At 40.1% G+C, this 17689-nt stretch overlaps 1 protein-coding gene across 2 annotated transcripts in view; it reads right to left on the bottom strand.

Moving 5' to 3' along the window:
- Nucleotides 1-8112: 8112 nt before the first annotated feature.
- The window catches only part of PTBP3 (polypyrimidine tract binding protein 3), an 83722-nt gene continuing 74145 nt past the window's right edge, over nt 8113-17689 (bottom strand). For both annotated transcript variants that reach the window (XM_040963177.1, XM_040963176.1), the window contains exons 11-14: nt 17158-17250; nt 16208-16424; nt 13297-13374; nt 8113-13163 (exon numbers count right to left, since the gene is read on the bottom strand). In XM_040963177.1, the coding sequence (XP_040819111.1) occupies nt 13031-13163; nt 13297-13374; nt 16208-16424; nt 17158-17250 (521 nt within the window). In that variant the 3' untranslated portion in view covers nt 8113-13030. The remainder of the gene's footprint in view (nt 13164-13296; nt 13375-16207; nt 16425-17157; nt 17251-17689) is intronic.

Genomic DNA, 17689 nt, shown 5'->3' with positions numbered 1-17689 from the left:
TACCTTGAATTCTGTAAAAAGGTATCACTCAAGAACTGTAAGGGATGTGTTCAGGGCCCCTCACATGTTCCAAAGTCTGCAGGTGCTTAAGCCACTCCCTCCCCTTTTAAAATCAAGATTTATTTAATTCTATTGGAAAGACATTTACAGAGAGAAGAAGGGACAGACAGAAAGATCTTGCATCTGCTAGTCCACTCCCCAAGTGGCTGCAGCAGCCAGAGCAAAGCTGATCTGAAGCAAGGAGCTTCTTCCAGGTTTTCTACATGGCACAAGGCCCCAAGGCTTTGGACCATCCTCTACTGCTTTCCCAGGCCACAGGCAGAGAGCTGGATGAGAAGTGGAGCAACCAGGACACAAACTGGCATCCATATGGGATCCTAGTGCATGCAAGGTGAGCCATCCCATGGGGCCCTCAAGGCCTTTTTTTTTTTTTTTTTTTAAATAAAAAGTAGTGTTGTGGGGCTGACACCATGGTATAGCACACTAAGCCTCTGCCTTTTGCACCAGTATCTCCTATGAATGCCAGTTCTTACCCCGGTTGCTCTATTTCCAATCCAACTCCCTGCTTATGGCCTGGAAGGGCAGTGGAGGATAGCTATCTTTGGGCCCCTGTACCCACATGGGAGACCCAGAAGAAGCTCCTGGCTCCTAGCTTAGGATTGTTTCAACTCTGAATATTACAGCCATTTGGAGTGTGAACTAGCAAATGGAAGCTCTGTCTTTCCTTTTATCTGGAATTCTCCCTTTCAAATAAAAAATAAATCTTAATATATGTGTGTGTGTGTGCATAGTGGGATTAGTTTTGTTTTTGTTTGTTGTATAGCCACATTACCTGTACACATTTCCTGGTGCTTTTAGCAAACGCTGTGTGCTGGTGTTGCATTGTACTGCCTAGAGGGAGAGGTGAGAGAAAGGTGCAGACACAATTCTTTTTTTCCAATAGAGTTTTGATCTGTGGTTGGTTGGATCCTACATGTGTGGAGCCCGTGGATCTACAAGACTGACCGTGTGAGAGGGGCCAGCGGGCCCGCTCTGATATGGGCGCTGTGCTATGGCACTGTGGCCTCAGCCAGGCGCTGGAGCTGTGGAGATGTTCTCCAAGGCCCCTACAGGGTACAGGGGGAGGGGCAGGCAGTGCACAGATGCACTTTCTCCCCGTTTCCCCTTGCACATGCCCAGGTGAGAGCAGCTGTCACTCCAGATACCCCGGTGAGTAGCCAGGCCAGGTGCAGGAGAGACCCTAGCCTTGGGGCAGATCTCCTGAGGGACTGCCTGGTCCCAGATAGTTCTGCCAGTCACACTGGCAGCCCTCAACAGCTGTGCTGCGAGAAGTAGTTACTGTGTAAAGAAAGAAAGTATTTATTATTTAGCTCACATTCAAATTTAACGAGCATGCTGTGTTTTCTCTCAGTTCATCACACCAAATGGGCCTGTTTGTCCCCTTCCAACCTCATCTTGGAGTACAATTCCCCTTGTCGGGTCTTAAAGAGGAAGAAGTTTATGAGGGCTGGTGTTGTGTTAAGCCACAGCTTCCAAGGATGCATACTGACAAAAAGCTGGAATCAAGAGTGAAGCTTGGATTTGAATCCAGGTTTTCCAATATGGAATGCAGGAATTCCAAGCAGCATCTTAACTGCTAGGTCAGATTCTCATCCCAGATGCCCTATACTTGAGCTGGCATGGTTGTTAACACTCAGGGTAACATGAGAGATCTAAATGAAACTCCCTGGCTCCTGGCTTCAGTTAGGCCCAGCCCTGGCCATTGTGTGGCCCTTTGGGGAGTAAAGTAGCAGATGAAAGATCTCTGTGTCTCTCACTCTTATTCTGTAACTCTTCCTCTCAAAGTAAACAAATGTATTTTTTTTTTTCAAAGCTGAGCTCTTGGGGACAGATTGAAGCATATCAAGAAAAGAAACCTAGCAGCTGGTGTTGTACAGTGAGTTAACCATCACCTGTGGCCATGCATCCCCTATGGAAGTGCCAGTTCAAGTTCCAGCTGATCCACTCCTTAGCTACGGCTGCCTGTTGCTGTGCCTACGAAGGCAATGGAAGGTGGCCCAGGTACTTGAGTGCCTACTATCCATGTGGGAGACCAGGGAGAACCAGCTCCTGGTTCCTGGCTTTATCCTGGCCCAGCCTGGGCTATTGCAGATATTTGGAGAGTGAACCAGTAGATGGAAGATTGTTTCTCTCTGATACTCTGCCTTCCAAAGAAATAAGCAAAATCTTTAAAACAAACAAACCCTCAGAGGACCCTAACTAAAGTTTGGTCAAGGAGAGAATCTTTACCAGGGGGAGCAACTTTAGTCATCCTGGCATGGAACTACCATCAGCCAAGGGCATAGGTGCCCAGGGCCCAGTATTTGCAGCAGCCAGGCCCAGGGCAAACCTCCATTCTGTGAGGGCCCAAGAAGGAAGCACCCATCTCTTGACCAAATTCGGACTCAACAACAGGTGGCTGGGGCCTGGGAAAAACGGTTGCTCTGCTCTCCCAGGAAACAACCCTTGGGTGTCAGGGGGTGTTCTTGGCTGCAGCAGTCTGGGGGCCGGGAGCGGACAAAGAGGGAGCTGTCTTGGTTCAAATCCCAGAGACTCGTGCCTCTCTGAGCAAATTTTTATAGATGTTCTTGAATAAGCACTTCTTTGTATTTGATTTGTTTCTAAGATCATTTCCAGAAGCTTGACGTGCGGTGGTTCCGTTCCACTGGAGGGGCCAGCAGCATCCTAGTGCTCTCAGGACAGACGCCAATCCTCAGAGCCTTGTCTTCAGGGCCCCAGCCTGGCAACATTGTTCAAGGAAGCTCAAGGGAAGGCCAGACCATGTTCAACTCTAAATTTGTCCATGCAAGAAAAGTGTTGAAAACTTTGAGATGACGCATGATTATTAGTTAACCTTACAACTGCCTGGTGTTAGGAGTTACCATGCAGAAAATTGTCAAGGGTGTGACATTTCCAAATGAGTGTAGGGAGAGAAGATAACCTCCCTATATCACGGTTTAGCTCCCTGAAGAGTGATTGTTTTTGTGTTGAAGTCAGAAATCTTATTTTAGAATTCCTTTCTCCACTAACTACAAAGCTTTCCATTCTTTTTTATTCAGTTTTGTCCTGCTGTCTCCTACATTCATTTAATAAAACTTTTGAAAAACTTGTTTTGAAAGGTAAAGTGACAGCAACAGAAGGGAAAAACAGAGAAACATACACAGACAGAAACAGAGGGGGCTGGGGAAGTTTTCTTCATTGGTTCACTTGCCATATAGCTGCACGGGCTATGTCTGGGCCAGGTTGAAGCTAGGGGACACACACACACTTAAGAATTCTCTGGAGTCTTAACTCCCTGCACAAATGCCACAGACTTCAGTCCATAAGGTTGAAGGACAAAGAGCTTTTTGTAGAGTCTGGCTCCTATGCCGACAGTAGGTGTTACGGGATTAATTAGGTCCCCTTGGAGTTTGTGTTGACAACTGCGATTTTTGTGAATTTACAGGATTAAAGGACACCTAGAGAACTAGTACAGAATTAATTATGGGTGTTACTGTGAGGGGGTCTGGCCAGATCCACCTTCAGTGTGGAGGGATCCCACCCAACTGTCAGAGAGCCTGCATAGAACACAAAGGCAGAATAAGGGAAAGCTGCTCTCAGCTAGAGCAGGAACCATTTACTCCTGACTAGTACACATCAGCACTCCAATTGAGGGCAACTTGGACTCTGTGATTTGTATCACACCTCCTGCACCCCCACTCCCCGCCAGCTGCCTGGCCTTTGGCTTTAGCTTGTTTCAGAGTTACACCACCAGTTACTGTGGTGCCAAGGCTTGGGATTTTGCCCAACCCATGCTACCCACCTCTTTCGTTGTCCATCTCAAAGCCAGACTATGCTGGAACTTCTCAGCCACTTTTGATTATATGAGCCAATTCCTCTAGTAAATCCTTCTGTCTGTCAATCTCAATCTAGCTTATTGGTTCTTTGCAAAGACCCCAATACAAAGAGTATCTCAAAATAGCACACTGTTTACAATAAAAAAAAGTCACAGTTTCAAAGGAATCCTTAAAATGTTAAGTAAAATGAGATTGTGAGCCAGCCATAATGCAACATAACTGGTTTACTTGTCAGAGGCACTGGGGCATAGATGCAGAGCGGGACAAACACACAAGGAGATGGCATGGCTATCCACCAGGAGACAGGCCACTGCTGCTGACACTTTGTCTTCAGACTGATGGCTTCCAGAATTGTGACAAAAACTTGTTGCTTACACTACTCAGTTTGGGGTATTTTGCTATGGCAGTTCCTGCAAGCTGAGGCAATGTGTCAGGGTATATTTTGACTTCCTTGGGATTATCTGCATCTGGAAAATCTACTCTTCTGCAGGACATGCTGGAAGAAGGTAAGCTACCCCAAAGCATAATGGCCACAGTCAAGCTTCAGTGAGTTCACACCCTGTAAATCCATGCCTGCTTAAAGGTAGTGGTGCTTTAGGAGCTGGGCACAATACCCAAAGCCCTAAAGTGGAGAGGACAGTAGTCTTCATAGGGTGAGGCAGACACTCCTTGCCTCCTGGGAGCATCCGTGAGGCTGTCTATGCTTCAGTGATCAGCTGGCACCATAGCTTAGGCCAGATGCTGCTCTTCAGGAAGCCACTTGTTGTTCTAAGGTGCCAGAATCATCACAGTGGAAATTAGACTTCCAGGAACAAGAAACTGGGGCTGGTGACATCAGAAACTCCTACCAAGTGAAAGGAAGTTCTATTTATGGAACAGATAATCTATTTCATAACACACTGATCTCTGTATGGGTGCCATATATTTTCTTACAGACTAATTTTTAAAATGTTTATATTTTACTGAAAAGGCAGATTTACAGGCAGGATAAAGATCTTCTGTCTGCTGGTTCACTTCCCAAATGGCTGCAATGGCTGGACATAAGACAATTCAAACCCAGGAGTTAGAAGCTTCTTCCAGGTCTTCCATGCAGGTGCAGCATTCCAAGGCTTTGGGCCATCCTCTGTTGCTTTCCCCAGCCAGAAGCAGAGAAGCAGAGCAGCTAGGACACGAAGAAGGGCTCTTATGTGATGCTGGTGCTTACAGGCAGAGGATTGGCCAATTTATCCATTATGCTGGTGCCCAGACCTGAATTCTTAGTGAACAGGAACTACCACTAAAATCCTGCAATCTCTTTGAGCTCTGAGATAATCTGTCACATACTAAGCCCACACACAGTTAATTCTGTAGCCCTAGGTACTACTTTTTGAGTTTATTTTAAAAAAGGAAGTGTCCTAAAAGTGCAAAGATTCTATGCCTGTTCTGGGAGATCTGGGCTGATAGCCACTATTCTTGGGACACAGTAACAGACATTTAAGAACCTGTGTGTTAACACTGGCACAGTGGGTAAAGTCACCACCTGCAGCTGCAGCATCCCACAGGATCCAGGTTGCTCCACTTCTGATCGAACTTCCTGCTATGCATCTGAGAAAACAGTGTTTGGGTCCAGGTACCTGGAGGCTTCAGTCTGACCCAGCCTTGGCCACTGCAGCCATCTGGGGAGTGAACCAGCAGATGGAAGGGCTCTCTCTCTCTCTCCTTTTCTCTGTAAATCTTTCAAAATAGAATCTTAAAAAAAGAAGATAGCCTTACCATATCACATATTTTGCAAAACAAGCACAAAATGTTATATACTGATGTCACAATATGCATTAGAAATACCCAATACCATCTATAAAGTATTCTTGCAAAAAAGTGGTCAGTATCCTTCTAAGTTGACAGAGAACTAGGTAGGCCTTTCCAGCTTCCTTTAAAAATGGATTAGTTTGCCAGGTCAGGATTACAGTTGTGGAAACAAGCCGAAAATGCACTACATACACATACATATCTACATATATATTTTCTCAATCTAGTTGGGGATAACACTATTTAGAGAGACAGAATTAAGTTTTTGTTTTGACCACAAAACATGTGTAGGTATGTCACAGAGGGACAAATGCACATTACATGTGAGAGCTCCAAGGCACAGTTCAGGCCATGGCATCCCACATTCTAACAGAGTTTTAATATTGTGTAGGTCAACAAAATAATGTTATGCATTCCTAAAAGGTAGTCACCATGAATTAACTGTAATTTCCTGGCACCTAAGCTTGATGAGTTCAAATAACTTCTTTTAAAAGACATTTTTTTATTTGAAAGGCAAAATGACAGAGGGAAGGAAAGAGGGAGGTAGCTCTCGTCCACTGGTGCCTTCCCCGAATGCCTGCAACAGCTGTGGCTAAGCCAGGAACTACGTCAGCACCCACATAGGCGTAAGGAACCCAAGCCCATGGGCCCCATAGCTTGCCTCCCAAGAGCCAGAACCCAGGCAACTCAGCAGATGTGGTGGCTTGATCTGAGGCACGCTGATTGCCCAAGGAATTTCTACTGAGTAGGGCTATGGAATTGTGTCTCCCCCCAAACCCCAATTTGAGTTTAAATCATAGTCCCAAATGAGAGTTAAAATAGTGTCCAGTGCAGTAGCTTAGCGGCTAAAGTCCTTGCCTCAGACGTGGCAGGATCCCAAATAGGCGCCTGTTCTAATCCTGGTGGCCCTGCTTCCCAACCAGCTCCCTGCTTGTGGCCTGGGAAAGGACAGCCCAAAGCCTTGGGACCCTGGCTTTGGATTAGCTCAGTTCCGGTCACTGGGGTCACTTGGGGAGTGAGCAAATCAGTGGAAGGAAGATCTTCTTTCCCCTCCCTTCTCTCTGTGTATCTGACTTTCCAATAAAAATTTTAAAATAAATATTTTTTAAAAGTTAAAATAAAACAAGATTATATAGGCTGATCCTAATCTTCTCTAGCACCAGAAAGGGACTAGGACACAGACACACACACACAAGAGCACTGGCAGGGGAGGGATGGGTTCTGTGACCCAAGGAACAAGGCTTTGGTAGGAAGTTAGCACTGCCGCCTGCTTGACTGTGAACTTTGGCCTCTCCATCACCAGGAAAAACACAACATCCGGGTCACTATATTTTTGAAGAAACTTCCCAGATGTACAACATGAAGCTACATTTTTAGTGTCTGATACATGGGTGGGAATTTCTGTACTTTGGCAGGAAACACTGCCACCATGGATTCAGTCATGAATGACTGAATTTTTGTCATTTTCAGAACACAAACGTGCAGTGAGTGTGTACAGACCTTCGGAACCATGATGGCCACATAACAACACTCAGCAGTACAGCTCTGCCAATGTGTGAGGATCCAGGTTCAAGGCCGGAGCCTGCAGTTAATTAATGAAGGAGACGAGGTGGTCTCTACGATCCCTTTATGCTCAAAGAAGCTGCATGCCTTTTAATGATGGCTGAAGCCCTGGGCTGTGCAAACAAGCAGTTCACAACCAATCAAATTTAGAAAAGCCTCATTTGGCCACATGATTTCTTTTCCTAATAAAAATGCCTCTTATGCTAAAATAAATGTTTAATTTTCTATCAAATGACAGAGGTTTTATATGCAAGCTAGCAAAGGATCAATAGTGAATACCAGATTTCCTATTACACTAAAAACAAATTATCACACCTGAGACCCTAGCATGACACCTTCACTGGGAATGCTTAGGCTCTCAGTTTCCCTTTAAGGAACAGAGAGGTGAAACATCTATATCAGGAAAAACATCAGCAGGTCACTGTACTACTGCAACTCAAAGCACCCCGTTAGAGCCCACATTTCACATTTCAAGGCAGACGCATACCAACACCACAGGGACCAACAAAACTGAACTGACCGGAACCTGTTCCAGCTCTGGTTCGCCAGTGTTCACACAGGGGGAGAAAGGATGAGAGGTGCAGGCCAAGCAAGCATGCTAACAAGGATGTGTGTTCACAGGAGAATAACTTAGTAAGGTGCCATCCAGGATTAAAAAAACAAAACCAAAACCAAAAACTTTTTTTTCCTGCCAAAGTTGCTGCTAAATTTAAAAAGAAAGTTACTAGACTTGGTTCCCCCTACCTTAGTTTTTAATGTTTGAAGACATGTTTGTTATTCACTATGACAAATTTATATGGATGGCTATGGAAAAGAAAAGATGACATTACTAGAATTGCAGGTGAGACAAGCAGAAACCCAAAGTATAGACAAGAACACAGAAAAATTCTTAAGAGAGTACAGATGTCATGACATTTATTAAAAGGCAAGGCATGCTATAATGTGGTACCTGTTAGGAAAAGAGATTAGAGATATCAAGTAATAGTCAACAAATATACAAACTGAATGAAAATGGAATATACTGTAGTATACAGAAGCTTGAAGTAACCATGCACTACGCATTTAAAAATATGTTTTTTTTAATATTTTATCATCTCTTTGCATTTATTACATAAATCACTTCAACAATCACATAGTCCTTTTCTTCCAATACCACAAACTGTGTTACAAATGAAAGCTGGTACTGTTGCTTATCAAAATATACAAGACAATCGATGTTTTATATAAAATCACTTTATATGTTAACTTGTTCCCAAAAACCTTTTCTCTTTTTTGGCCTGGCTAAAAAAAGAAAAGTTGTTATAAATATTTACAGCATTTTCTTCTGATAGATGAACATTCTTAGAAACCAAAAAAAGGGACTTTTATGAACAGACCACATGAAACATGAGATAGCATCAGAGGCTTCTAGCTGTGCTATTTTTCTTCTTAAATACAGTACTGAAAATGCCCACCAAACCTTGCCATCCTAAACATTCTGTTCACATTTGAACTCCACATTTTCTCCAAATAGTCTATTTACCAACAGGAAACAGAAAGCGAAGGCCATTCTGCCTTGGTTCCTTCAGAAAGGAGCTTGGGGAAAATGCTTGAGGAGAGGAGTTAAAAACCGCAAGTCAGTCTTTGGTCAGAGCAATGAGGTGACATTATGATGGAAATCTTGGCTTGGTCAGCAATTTTTATAATTAGCATTTTCTGGACTTGAGACACATTTTAATAGGATCTGGGTGACAATGGTAAAAAAGGGAGGGTAGGAAAAAAAAGACCAGAGTATGATTTTTAACAACATCAAAAATAGCTATTTAAATATCTGCTATTACACCTACTTCAAAGACTCAAGAAAACACTATCAAGTAGCAACAACAAAAACCTGCCGGCAGAGCTACTTCAGTTGGTATAGGCAGCTTTCAATCACGATGCTGTTATCATCAAGGTCACTGGACCAGACAAACATCCCTGCTCCCTAGAACACATGCCTCAGGTAAAAAAAAAAACAGAGGGCTGTCACAAAGACTGAGAGCAGCCGGGTTCTGCTCCTGAACCGGCACAGGCTCTAACCAAGATCATGTGCTGAAGGCAAAACTGTAACTGAAGCTTTATTTACATAGTTACAATGCTCTGCTTGCAGGAGCTTGTGGGACAATGGTCGGTAAAAACTGTACTGTACATATTTCCTGAAGACCAGAATACGGATACTACCTTACTCTCAAAAAAAGAAAAGCTCAATTAAGACTATTGAAGAAGGCACATAAACTTTGGTCCTGTTTTATTTTTCTCCCTCTATGAAACCCCAAACTAAGATGTTAATATTTTTCTGTTTTTTAAACCATTTACTATTAGCTGTTAGAATTTTCTCTGAAAACTGCACTCTTGCAGATAACAACACAGCTCTTGTAAGACAGCTGAGTTATAGTTTAAAATTTTGTGCAATTAAATTTCCTTTAGCACAATAGAACATTTTAACTGGCAGTTTTACTGTTGTGAACAGATCAAGACAGGAAAGGATAAGAAAAATGCTTTACACATAGTCATGTTCTCTTTTTGGTTTGAAAAATAGCAGTACACATTAGGTTTTCTAAGAGATAGGCTGAGAGTTTGACAAATCTAGGATTTTAAATGATTCACTAGCTGGGGGTATGGTGGGAGATCGCACTTTTTGAGTCTATCTCTTCTTTTGTCTTGTGCCCAAACACATTTAACGGGAACAAAAGAGAAACAATTTATAAATGTTGCTGCCTGATGACAAGGAGGATTTTGCAAACTTTCTATGAAATTGAACAGAGATGAATGCTACTTCTTCAACTGTCACAAACGCTTTGTTTGCCACATGAGAAACATGATCTGTTCCTAAAAGGAGTAAGGCTGACAGACACTGTGTCCCAAACTGTGAGTCCTGCAACCTCCAACGGCAAGATCAGAAACACTGCTTTTGTCTTGAAGAATGTCTGACTAACTGCTATTCAAATCATTCAATCTCAAAGTAGAACATGTTGTCTTAGACAATGTTAAATGTGTACTGCTATTTTTAATAGTCCTGAATATATATATATATATATATATATATGTTTTGTAAAAGTTAAGATACCTAGAAAAGTGATCAAAAACTCCTTAAAGTAATTAAAAATCAGATACTACTGCAGACAATTTAAAAATAAACCACTGCCTAGAAGATATGAAATAAATGCATGCCAAAACAATACAAAGATATAGTCCACCACCCTGATATTTTGTCTTTTTACAAAATACATCAACACAAATACTGTAGACCTCTATAAATCAAACAGCAAATTAGCTCAATTGGACAACATTCATGTGCTACAGCTAAGCTTTAGACACAACTGATGGCTTCAATCATGCTCTTAAAATAATATGCCCCTTCTCCTTCTCCAAATTTTAATTTGGTTAAATTTTCTTTGTCAATAAATTAAAATGTATGTCATGTGCATATGTATATACAACATTAGAAGAGTGTGTGTTGTTTATACACTTATCTATTACAGACACACACGCACGCACACACACATATCTACACAAATCCCTGAAGAGGATTCAAATGTTCTCTTTCAGATTTAAAGGCCATTCCCTACTTCAAAATTACATTCAACACCAATATGATGATCTCCCTTCTGCTATAGGTAACTTGCTACACTTATGCTGGATGTTATGAGACTCATGATTTACTGATTACACGGTTGCAATTCAAAGCAAAAGAAACAGTCCAATATGCCACGAGAACTTTCATCATGCCAGGGTAAAAATGAGCACATTTGGGAAGATTTCTCCGAGAAAATTTCCCCCCTCTTTTCTACTCAGTATTTAGGTAATTGGGGGAAAAACTACCTGGACAAATAATTTTAACCCTCTATTCCATTAACAGTAAACCAATGGATTTTCAAAGTCACAACATTGTGCCTACCAACTGTTATTCAGTATTGACTGAATTCTGCTTTTAAAAAAGCTTTATGATCTCTTAAAGCCTTATTCTGTGAAAATTTCTTTGCAAAAACCTCCCTATGTTCATATTAATGGTGGGAATAAAGAAAAAATTAGATATTGTATTTAAAAAGCCGAGATGAGCAACTCTGAAGAAAGTATAAAAGGAGTGGACAAAAGAGACCCCGCTGATAAATTCTGCTCTAAAAATGGGATAAAGCACTGAAGGAACAATTTACAAAGGCAAAGTTTCTTCTTGAAAAGAAATAGTTTCATGTTATATAATCACTGAAGCAACAAACAGACTATTACATTCAACCAAAAGAGACAGGTTTGGAGCCTGAGATAGTTCGCCTTTTCATACTCCAAACACATAAGCTTTCAGTAATGCAGTTACATTTAAGAAAGAAAAGCAAGTTCTCACTTGAGTACAGAGAAGAACCAAGTAACCCTGAGACAATTCTGAAGGGTAATAAAATTAGATACAATCTGGAAACAGAGACTGAATTCTAGAGCCTCCAATTGGTGTGTGACAACTGGCAATGACTGCCATCACGCACAATGGAAGGAGGCGTACAAGGATGCGCTGAGTTTTCCCTCTACTTCTCACCTTTCCCTAGCCCACCTACACCAAAGCACCAAAAATTTGAATAAAAACTCTTATTGAAAAGCATTTAAAATCACAATTAAAAAAAAACTTTAAAATCCTTACCAAAATAGGCAAAACAAAATAAAATGCTCACCAAGCCCACAATATAGTTTTGAAGATATTTAGATAAAACTCTAACCTATTTTATCTTAAGCACATTATAAGGCACGTAAGAAATTAAGTAAATACACAGTAATTCTGAATAAGTACTAGAGATTATAGTGGTACAAAAAACCCTTGAGATTTTTTTTTCTAAAAGAAGATCTTACCAAAAATAACTTTTAAAAAATCTGTCAAACCATGATAGACCTGAATTATTCCTTAAGAGTGTAAACGTTTTTTTTTTTTCTGAAAATTATAAAAGTAGTTTGCAATGTAAGGATCGTTTCTCTTTAAAATTTTCCCAAGATCATGTTATATTACTCAACAAATAAGTGTCACTTTGAAATTGAAAACATGATTTTTTCTGACAAAATTATTAATTACTCTGACACCTTAACTGATCCTGGCTGGATTCCACTTAATTTCCCTGGGGACAGCTGAGACTTCATTTTTTAAAATAGCTTTTAAAAAGTAAGTCAGATAGCATTCAAAGGAGTGTCATACAATGAAAGAATGGAACCACTGAAGGAAAACATGGAAGGTTATAGGTCTGCTCCTAACACAATGTTTATGTCTAATAATCAATCAACTCATGACAAGTATTTGACATAATTTATAAGTGAATATAGTTTCTGAAGGGGGTTAAACTTTGAATCAAAGTTAAAAACTTGGTTGTAAGTGATTTAAATACTTACATCAAGTAATTTGAAAGTCCACATATTTAAATTTTGAAAAGTACAAAGCAGTTTATAAACACTGGATAAGGCTGATCTGGACCCAAACTATAAAACAAGGTCTGGACCCATCAAGAGAACATCTGTCCTCTTGAAATTCAATTTAATGCAGGAAATTAAATTACTGAAAATTTTTTTTCCTGGGTTTTGTTCCTGAAGCTTATTTTCATAGAAACCATGGTTCAAAGTAAAAACAAACCTTTGATCACATGATGACAGGGAGGGGGAAATGGGAAAAAGAACATCACTTGATTTTTTGTGGATATAACTTGAAAAAGACAGACAGTTGTTTTGTGAAAGAGGCAGAATTGGTCTTGAGCTGCTTCCATCTACGTCTGAAGGTTTTACTGAAGTTATGGTCCAATTTAGGGGAAAAATTCACAGGAAGGTCAGATTGTAGATTTTGAGAAGGAAACTCTGAGGTGGTGATTTTCTCCAAGGTCATGGTTATGAAGTTCTATGAGGGCCTGGATTGCTTCTTCCACAGATCCCAACTGAATGAGCGCCATTTTTCTATCTTTCCTGAAAATGGTTTAAGAAATACTTTAGATTAACTGCTTCCAAACTTTTCTTTGCTATCAGAAGACTTCACTCACTAAAAATTTGCATGCCATATCAAACAAGGCCTATGTATTTCTTGAAAGCAGGGACTTACTGAAAGAATTTAAAAGCTTTCACTGAACATCCAGCTTCTGTGAAAAGGTTCTTCAGGTCATCCACTGTAACAGAAGGGCTGTGAAAGCACAAGGGTCAACTGTTAGCCTCAATTCTCAAAGGAGCCAAGATGAACAACCATCACTTTTTCCATCTCAAACAGAATTATCAAGCCACACAATGGAGATAGAAATGACATGAAAAACATTCCACACCAATATGTCTCCAAAGAAAGGAACTTTGTCATTGCAAGCAGACATGGGCAAGAAAATAAAGGACAAAATATGTCTGTCAACATTTATTCTTTCAAAGACATTACTAACACTCTACTAGCTTCACTAATTAACTCGAGTACTCCCAAAGTTCCTGCTCTAGACTGAGCTCCACATGTCCACTGCTTTCAGGGTACTTGGTACTGTTTGGTAGCCAGCTCACCATCACTCTTGCTTCCTAATGCTCACACTTGGGCATTCCCCTCTCATACTGATCACAGCAGTCCTCCATAACCCCTATGATAATGAGGAAATGCTATTATCTGTCTTCATATGATGACACCCTCGCCCAGCATTTTGGTCAGAAGTTTTACTAAGAGGCCTTAAGTTTCCACCCAGGTAAGTCATCTATGGACATCTGATTCACAGCAAGAGAAACAATGAGTATTTAGCACTCCATGTCACATTGCTAAGCTTCAAGACAATGAATACTTGGGATTTTGTATCACACTGCTAAGCTTCAGGGTGACCTGTCACAAAGCGATAGATAAAGACAGTCAAATGACTAATAGCAGACACCTCGTCTTCTCATGACTGCCAGCAAGCATGGGCTGTGCCGAGAGACTGAAGTTTGCACTCTGCTTCCTCCTTGCTTGGTACTTACCCTGAGCCTCAGTTTCAGTAATAAAATGAAACTAGTGACTACCTCAAACAGTAAAAATAATAAAAATAACCTAAAAAAAATTTTTTCCACAAACTTTGTAAGTTGAATCTGTTCTGTGTAAGAATGTAAAAAGACATAAAAGAAAAAAAATTACTGTGAATAAACTGAAAACAACAAGATACGTTATCGTGGTTACCAGAGACTAGAAGTCACGGGGATTTGAGGAGTTTCCGTCTAGAATGATGAAGAAGTTCTCCAGATGGACAAAGGTAATGGTTGTACAATAATGTCAATAAACTTCATGTGAATTTTTACTGCTCTGTACAGTTACAAGTAGTTAAATGATTAATTCTATGTTCTGTTGCTGTTGGGCAGGTAAGTACTTGGCACAGTGGTTAAGATGCTGTTTGGGATGCAAAGATCCTGCAGACTGGTTTGAATCCTGGCTCTACTCTGGATTTCAGCTTCCTGTTACTGCGCATCCTGGGAAGCAACAGCACTGGCTCTGGCAGGTGGGTTTCTGTCACCCACTTGGGAGACTTGGACTGAATTTCTGGCTCCTGGCTTTGCTTGGCATTTGGGGAGCGAACCAGCAGACATGAGATCTCTATGTTGGTCTTAGCCTGCCTTTCAAACAAAAAATAAACCATTTTTAAAACAAAACCGTGGATCAGCGTTGAGGCACTGGATAGATATCTACTCTCTGCCTTTCAAATGAATAAGTCTTTTTTAAAAATTAATGTTCTTTCTTCTCCTACATGCCACTATGTAGGCTGCAACTGTCAACCACCTCCTATATACTGTATCCTATTAAGAAGTTGCCAGCAACAGGTGTTTGCAACAGCATCTAATTGTTGCCCATTTACATTACTCCAATGATGAGTTATTGAATTTCTAGAACCATGTAACCTGTATGCTTTTTTCTTAAGTGACTTCCCTGTCTTTCCTAAGTGACATGGAATTTTATTTACTGCCCAAGAAAGCATTCCCAGTCTAATAATTAGAGATCAGCAGGAAGGCTGGGCATTCAACATAGACTTGGCATTATTTTCCTTTCCTAATCAGTGTGCCTATCCTCATTCTCAATAATCAATGCTTGAGAACTTAATCTCTGTATTTCACCTCCTTGGTCTTTAAATTTTTACCCCATCTTTCCAAAGTTTATTCCCTTACATGTATGTATTTAAACTACACAACGGTTATTCGGCTAGGCCAAGGCAAGATTTAACACAGGAGGTCCCCGAGTTTTGTCTGAAGAGCTACATGGTAATTATCTTAAATTTTGTGAACCAGATCTCTTCTCTGACGCAACTATTCAGCTTTCCTGTTGCAGCTCAGGAACAACCAGATAATATGCAAATGAGGGAGAACAGCTGTTACATGAAACTTAATGGAAGGTGAAGCTTGAATTTTAAATGGCTTCTTCAAGTCACAAAATATTTTTCTTGTACATTTACTTCTAATCATTTTACCACGTAAAACTCCTTAGCTTACCAGTGACACAAAAACAAGCACAGGTAGAATTTCCTCACTCCCTGGTTTAAATAATAATTAAAGAACACATTCAATACAGCACTGGCTAACAGAACAGCAAAGTGGTCACAGGAAAATCACTTTCAGCTTTTAAGTAAGTGAACATTCTTAGTATTAAGTTTTACCTCTTACAGATAAGCATTATAGACTTGATTGTTACCAAATTTGAAGATAAATCAATTGACAATATTAGCTACTTATGACTAAGTATGTAGCGATGGATTATTTCTGTATACATTTATTATTATGCCCTTTTGTAAATGAAATGACTGTCTTCAAATTTTCTATTTGAAGGACAATTTTAAATCATTGGTACCATTCACTTTTGGAGTATAGGAGTGATGATGCAACCTTAAGGTATAACAGATATTTAACATTACAACAAATTGATGACTAGGGTAATCACTAAATTAGAATAATTTCAGAGCTGTTACATCTTCCAAATCATATATCTTAAGTATATCAATCATCTAAAATGAATTAATAATTTATAAGGTACATACGGAATGTTAGAAAGATGCAATGTGGCTGATGGTGGAAAGATATTCTGGAAGTTTTTAGACCCAGGCTTCTTAAAGCGATGCAGAGGACTATTGGTGAAATCCTTGGTCAGGCCTTGGTCCTCTTGCCCTTCTCGGGGGAGCTGAACTGCCTGATGTTTGGACAACGTAGCACGAAGCACTTTTCCATAAAGTCTCTGACCACTTAGATGGTTCATTGCTGGTATTAAAAAAAAAGGAGGGGGGAGGGAATACTGGATATTAAGACCCAAGGAATATTTGCCTAGATTATCATAAATTATTTTTATTTAGTCATTTAAAATTGCATTGTCAGTTACGAAGACCAAATGTTTGAAGTTCAAAAGCACTTAGGAAAAATGTTATTTCACTGCTTCATTTTACAGGAAGCTGCAGAATGCCTAGAATAATACAGGCACTTAAGAGATGGTTACCCAATATACTCATTTTATCTCAAGCAAAACATTTTTCTAAAAACCTAAATAGTAAAATATTTTAATTTTTAAAAATTTATTTGAAAGGCAAGCTTCCTGCTAATGCCCCTGGGATGCCTGGGCCCTTCCATCTGCATAGGAAACAGGTGGGAGTCTCCGTGCCCAGGCCCAGGCACTGTGGTCATTTGAGGAATGAATCAGTGGGTACAAGTTTTCCTTTCTCTCCTCTTTTTTGTAACTCTTTCAAATAAATAATCAAAAAGAACAAAAAGGTCAAACACCAACAACATTCAAGTAGGTAAGTACTTTCAAGTTACAAGTGATTTTTTAATTTCTTAAAATACACACAATTATAAGCAGTAATGGAGACATTACCTCAAACTATAAAAAAAAATATCACCTTTGTAAAACTACATATACCCATTGGCAATGAGTATGCTTTGAAAGAAAATTCACACCAAAAGGGGGCAAGTTATCATTATCATAATTAATCACTAATACCTAATTGAGCTTGATTTGCGTCCGCCATCTGAACCAAGGCATTTTCTTTTTTATTAAACATAATCTTCACTCGATGTACATCACCATACACTCCTAATTAAAATCAAACAACACAAAGCAACTTTAATTCCTACATTGTATTATGTGTAATTATTTTAACAAAGTTTCTTTCCACATTATCTCCTTTAGCAATTTCACACATATTCATCCAAAGTTTTATCTCATCTAAACACTAAACAGACTTACTCCCTACCCCACTTTCTTCTCTACTTCCAGTGTTTACTAATTGGACAAATGGTACCTTCTTCCACGTGGTTGTTCCAGTGAGATACCTACCGGGAAGCCAAGTCTTCTAACTTTTTCCTTTCCTTAATCTCATATACCTAATCAGTCATCAGGATTTACAGGATCCTGTCAGTTAGGATCCCACGCCTAAAGACTTCTCACATTTGTTCATTTCTCCCCACTCTCTTTATCAACCAAATCCAGCAGTCTCCTAATTAATTTTATCACCTTTTTCTGTACTAGTGAT

Source organism: Ochotona curzoniae, unplaced genomic scaffold (genome assembly GCF_017591425.1).
Source record: "Ochotona curzoniae isolate NIBS_2020 unplaced genomic scaffold, NIBS_Ocur_1.0 scaffold_3208, whole genome shotgun sequence".
NCBI lineage: Eukaryota > Metazoa > Chordata > Mammalia > Lagomorpha > Ochotonidae > Ochotona > Ochotona curzoniae.
The sequence above is the reverse complement of the archived record's forward strand: the minus strand, read 5'-3'. Positions and strand labels throughout refer to the sequence as shown.